General features: G+C 36.3%; 2 protein-coding genes across 4 annotated transcripts; both read left to right on the forward strand.

Annotated features, from left to right (window-relative positions):
- The first annotated feature begins 262 nt into the window (after positions 1-262).
- Positions 263-2,177, forward strand: LOC107185638 (pachytene checkpoint protein 2 homolog). The gene is made up of 6 exons (XM_015573375.1): positions 263-492; positions 608-764; positions 829-1,020; positions 1,093-1,320; positions 1,390-1,737; positions 1,863-2,177. Exons 1-6 carry the CDS (start codon positions 443-445, stop codon positions 2,175-2,177), a joined length of 1,290 nt encoding a protein of 429 aa, XP_015428861.1. The 5' UTR covers positions 263-442.
- A 1,184-nt stretch (positions 2,178-3,361) lies between these two features.
- Positions 3,362-5,251, forward strand: LOC107185701 (28S ribosomal protein S22, mitochondrial). Of its 3 annotated transcripts, none has more exons than XM_015573469.1 (4): positions 3,362-3,393; positions 3,923-4,067; positions 4,208-4,680; positions 4,756-5,251. In XM_015573469.1, exons 2-4 carry the CDS (start codon positions 3,971-3,973, stop codon positions 5,245-5,247), a joined length of 1,062 nt encoding a protein of 353 aa, XP_015428955.1. In that variant the 5' UTR covers positions 3,362-3,393; positions 3,923-3,970; the 3' UTR covers positions 5,248-5,251. The 3 variants fall into 3 exon arrangements, with proteins under 3 accessions (XP_015428955.1, XP_015428947.1, XP_015428939.1); XM_015573461.1 differs by having other exon boundaries at positions 3,366-3,397; XM_015573453.1 differs by lacking the exon at positions 3,362-3,393 and having other exon boundaries at positions 3,711-4,067.

A 5,251-nucleotide genomic window follows, 5' to 3' on the forward strand; every position in this document is an offset into this window, starting at 1 on the left:
AAAGTATGCTTAGATATTATTCAGGCTTATAACATATTGTAACTTATATGCCACAAATAATTCGCTCTTCTATAACTTGCAAATCTTCAGTACCGTCATCAAAGCTTCATAAAGGTTTCATAAGTTTGTCGTTGAAATTTTCACGGATGCTAATATACGGTAACGGGGCTCCAGAGCCCCTGAGGCATGTGACAGAAAATTACATTGGATGTTACGTCTACTTTATATCCCATCCGTGTTATTAGTTGGTGTCTCTTGTCTTTCTTGTACTACCTTCTCTCTTTCACTCTTTAGATACTTTCGAAGCACCTGCTCTGTTTGAATTTCAAACACTACTTGTATCATTTGAAGTGAATTTTATTCAGAAGTCCAAAAAAGAGTCGTACTTGAACGTCATCCTAAGGATTCAAGTTCTCGTTAAAGTTTCCCGAAGAAAGATAAGATGGAAGGGCCAGACGTGATACACGTGGAAATCTGTCAAAAGAGCAATAGGTATTACCGGCTCTTTATCGACGTGCATACTTCGATCTATATACAGTGGATCGAAACCGTTTAGAACGTTTTTGATAATTTCTGATCATTTTCTACCAGAATGTTTGATTTTCAGCCTGTTGTCAAAAAAGGAGATACAAAAATTAGTTTATGCGGAAACAGGTGAGTGGAAGGATATCACACTGGAGACTCCCATTTATGGGGATAATCTTTTGAACCCAACCTTGAGACTTCATGTGGATTCTATAATATGCTCTATAAGTCATGGAGAGGTAATTTCTTAAATAAATGGGCTTTCTTCGAGAGATTTCAATGACACAAACTCAATTGTTACAGCGGAGTCATGTGAAAGTACAAGGTTCTACTTTATTGTATCACGTATACAGATTGACTGAAGAGGATGCTGCAACGGAAACAATACAAAACAATAGTGAAGATTTACCAGCATCTTCTCACTGGATCTTACCTTCCAAAGAATTCCATTCTTTATGGGAGAATCTTTATTTTGACTCAAACATAAAGGAAGATGTTAGTTGTAGCTAATTGTACTTTTTGCAGACATTTTAATTTTTACAATGCCCATTGTCTTTTTCCTTTCAGTTGTTACATTTTGTAGAAACTACGATGATATTTTCGGACCACAGTGTGAATTCTAACATTATAAATTGGAACAAAGTGGTGTTACTGCATGGGCCTCCTGGTACTGGTAAAACCAGCCTGTGTAAAGCACTTGCCCAAAAAGTTGCTATTCGTTTAGCAGATCGATTCACTCACAGTGAATTTGTTGAAATAAATAGTCATAGTCTATTCTCAAAGTGGTTTTCAGAGGTTGTATCACAACTGTTTACTATGTACATTAGTCTAAAGAATCGACGATTAACTTCCGATTGTTTTCAGAGTGGGAAACTAGTCATGAAACTATTTAACGAGATACGGAGCCTTCTTGAATCTTCACAAGCATTAGTCTGCATTCTGATCGATGAAATAGAATCTCTGGCACATGCTCGTAAATCGTGCAGTAACGGGGTAGAACCGACTGATTCCATAAGAGTGGTGAACGCATTGCTAACGCAATTGGATCAAATAAAAAAATATCCGAACGTTTTAATTTTGACGACCAGCAATCTGTCCGAAGCTATCGATTTGGCGTTCATCGATAGAGCTGATATAAAACAGTATATTGGAGAGCCTACTATTCAAGCCATATATAAAATTTATGCATCATGCCTCAAAGAATTAATAAGGGTATTTTCCTTTTTTCTATCGTTTTCTTTATCTTCAGTCTGTGTTTTTACCTGTATACATTAAACATATAATATAGGTATGTGGTAGCAATATACATACATACATACATATATATATATATTTAGGCGGGCCTCATGGAACCAGAGGAAATTTGCGATTTACCTTATTTAAAAAATTTGGGCTACGAGGAAAACACGAACACAAAGAACAGCCTTAAGTTGTTGGATCTCAGTCAGGAAAGTCATGGTTTGAGCGGACGAGTTTTAAGGAAAATTCCATTTTTAGCTCACGCATTCTATCTACGAACAAAACGGTGTACTTTGACTAGATTCTTACGAGCCATGCACCTAGCCGTTAAAAGGCAGAAAGAAGAGGAGACTGAAGATGTCCTGCAGGTGTCGCGAAATTTAGAGTACAAATTGGAGCTAGAGACAGAATAACGTAAGATTAGTTATTGTATAATGTCTTTGTTTATTAGATAGATTTTATTTAATATTTGATACAGTATTATATTTATTTTTTTTTTATACACGCTCTTATAAACTATTTTAACATATAGCGTATATGTTAAGAAGTATTGTCTTAAAACAATTTAATATTTTTGTTTTATTTGCACAATAGTACAGTATTTTTTAATGAATTGTGTTGCTACAAGAACTAGTATTATAAGAGAATCATAATACCAATGAATTAAACGTCAATTACTAGCCTGGAACTTGAATCACTAAACAGCCTTGCTCATTGCCTTGCGGTTTAGTAATTGTGACTCGCGGTTTTTGCTCGGAAAAATGAATTTTCTATGAAAAGCGTGCACTGCGCACCTCCCATGTAAATTACAAAAATAAACCAACAAATTCCTAGTAATACATCTAAATCAATCCCCTTTGTATATAGTCTCTAGTTAATGCATAATTAATTTATTTGCATAAGATGGTATGCTTCTATTCGCAAAAGACGAGAAAAGAATGCTCTTTCCCGCGCAAACTGTTTATTACTTATCTACAACCTCCTTCACTATTCTATATTCCTAATAAGAAGTTGCTTTATTTCCCAAGGTTTCATAAGCAAAAAAGCAAAGTTAGTGGCATAATTTCTCTTGTCCTTTTGACTATAGTACTCTCTTTGTCGTACTCATCACGCAATCGTAACCTACAAATACTTTCCCGAGAAAGTACTAAGTAACTACAGCCAACTATGCACGTAAATATCTATATAGAAAACGGCTAAGAGTCTTAATGAATTTTCTAGATTGTAAACGTTTACAAATTCTTCCTGAATAATCCGTAATTAAGTTTCATATGATTATTGCGTCTATTAGAAAATGGCGAGAAAGTAGTCTTTCTCTTTCCAACTATTCACATGAATTGTTCACGACCTCCATCGGTATTCTGTGATCCCATTAACAGGAGGCGTTTTCTCTCGAAATTTCGTAACCCGGAGTTAGGGATGAATCGATACAAGTAAATACGAGTACATTACTCGATACTTTTGTTTCGATACCGAGTACTTTTGGTATCGATACCTACAGTTGCGATGCCAAGTAGGATCGAGCAAAAGTACTCGTATCGAATGGTGAGTATCGACCTGTGTAGTAGCTTGGTAAGAGGGGTCATAGAACCCCCGGAGCAGGCGTAAGAGACCCCGTGTGTGTGAGATGTATGTATGTACATATTTATTCATCATTCATACTTATATTACGTATATCGTATATAGTTTATACATACGTTTATGTTAATATGTTTTATATTAAATATTTAAATAAATATATAAAGTATAGTATTGTATTTTATTCTCTCTCAACGCAGAAACTACTTTTGTGTTGGGTATCAAGATTAAGAAAATATAATTCAATACAAGTAGGTATCGATACTTTTGTTTCGATACCGAGTATGTATCGATATCTTCATACAAAGTAGTTATGAGTAAAAGTATCGATACCTTGGTGGTATCAATTCAACCCTACCCGGAGTTGGTCTCGTACATACATACATTTCTAACCTTTCTGTTCGCTGCTATCCTTATCGGAGTACCCAGGAGTACCTTTTTCCGCATTTATGAAGCAGGATTTACTGCTAAACAATTCCAAAGAAATGTGATTAAATTACAGCTCTAAGTCTGCCATTTGAAGAATTTAATTAAGCCGCTTTCCGTTTCAAATCTATTTTATTTCTATCACTCTGTTAAGCTTCGTCGTGTCTCTTCTGCGGTTGAGGTTAAGTTATTGTAAACTTTGATGATGATGTCCAGTCGAAAGGGTATGATTTTAAGACGATTTTATAAACAGTCGGCTTGGAATTGTCGTTCTTGTTCATCTCAGTCTAAAGCATCAGGTAAATGCAATGAAGTCTTTTTCTGTGTCTGACGAGGTTAGAGATTGTATTTACATGGTCACGAGACGTTTCAGTTTTGTGACATATTAACTTGTTTGAATGCAAACTTCCTCATGCCAGCACTCTATTTTTTTGTACAGTATTGGATGACCCGGCACCCTTTTTTTTCAACGAAAATGTTCAGCAGCTATTGAAAAAACTGACTCGCATCGATTACACGAAAGTCAGTAGGGTGCACAAAACTGGGCAACGTTTAAACGTTGGAGAGTACAAGTTTATGACTGACGAAGAACTCGAACAGTCGAGGCTTCAGGCAATTCAAAAGCTAGAAGATATACGCTTGCAAATGCCTCCGGTTGTAAAAGAGTCAAAGGACACAATCAGAGTGTTGGTAGATGATCCTGGCTTAAAAGATTACGATACAGCGAAGTTTGTGTTCACGGATATAAGTTATGGAATTAATACCAGAGACAGGAAAATAGTTGTTCGAGAGCCCACTGGCACATTAAGGCACGCGCGTATGGCTGAGAGGAACAGAATAACACAGGTGTATTTTCCAGTAAACGGCAAGCAATTAACTGTACCACAGATGTTTTATGAACCATATTTAGAGGTAAGAACTTGAGCAATTGTGCAATGCGCAAGGTACAGGGAGAATGTTATAATGAAATGATTGCTGTTGTTACAGGACTTGCTAAAGCGAAAAGAGTATGTGTTCATTTTGGACCGTGCGTGCTTACAGTTTGATCCAGATGATCCAGAGTATCATAGAATCACAAAGGAAGTTTATAGACACATAAACGCATGGAATAGCTACGATATTTTGAGATCTACAAGACACTTTGGTCCAATGGTGTTCTATTTAGTCTCGGAGAAGAAGATTGACAATTTACTCGTAGAGTTACTCCAAAGCCCAGCAATAGATGAAGCAGTGTCCCTCGTAAGGCTTTACTATATACTTCATCCTGATGTTGCGTCCGCTACAGAGGCACAGGATAAAGATAGCTTAGAATTGATAGAGTATTACACGAAGCACGAGTCATTGCAGAAGCACAATGTAGAACATGCAGTCTTATTTTGCTTAAAGCTAAAGAAAGAGACACAGGAAATGGAAGTGTCTATAAAGAAAGCACATGGACAGGCGGACACCAGCCAAGATAATCAGAATGTAACTAACTAAAATA

This window comes from Dufourea novaeangliae, unplaced genomic scaffold (genome assembly GCF_001272555.1).
Source record: "Dufourea novaeangliae isolate 0120121106 unplaced genomic scaffold, ASM127255v1 scaffold19, whole genome shotgun sequence".
NCBI lineage: Eukaryota > Metazoa > Arthropoda > Insecta > Hymenoptera > Halictidae > Dufourea > Dufourea novaeangliae.

Excerpts from the sequence above, each read along its gene's own strand:
- LOC107185701 (XM_015573469.1), top strand. The coding sequence starts at position 3,971 with ATGATGATGTCCAGTCGAAAGGGTATGATTTTAAGACGATTTTATAAA. Across the intron at positions 4,068-4,207 it reads ATCTCAGTCTAAAGCATCAG|TATTGGATGACCCGGCACCC; the intron begins GTAAATGCAATG and ends TTTTTTGTACAG. Across the intron at positions 4,681-4,755 it reads TTTATGAACCATATTTAGAG|GACTTGCTAAAGCGAAAAGA; the intron begins GTAAGAACTTGA and ends CTGTTGTTACAG.
- LOC107185638 (XM_015573375.1), top strand. The coding sequence starts at position 443 with ATGGAAGGGCCAGACGTGATACACGTGGAAATCTGTCAAAAGAGCAAT. Across the intron at positions 1,021-1,092 it reads ACTCAAACATAAAGGAAGAT|TTGTTACATTTTGTAGAAAC; the intron begins GTTAGTTGTAGC and ends TTTTCCTTTCAG. Across the intron at positions 1,738-1,862 it reads GCCTCAAAGAATTAATAAGG|GCGGGCCTCATGGAACCAGA; the intron begins GTATTTTCCTTT and ends ATATATATTTAG.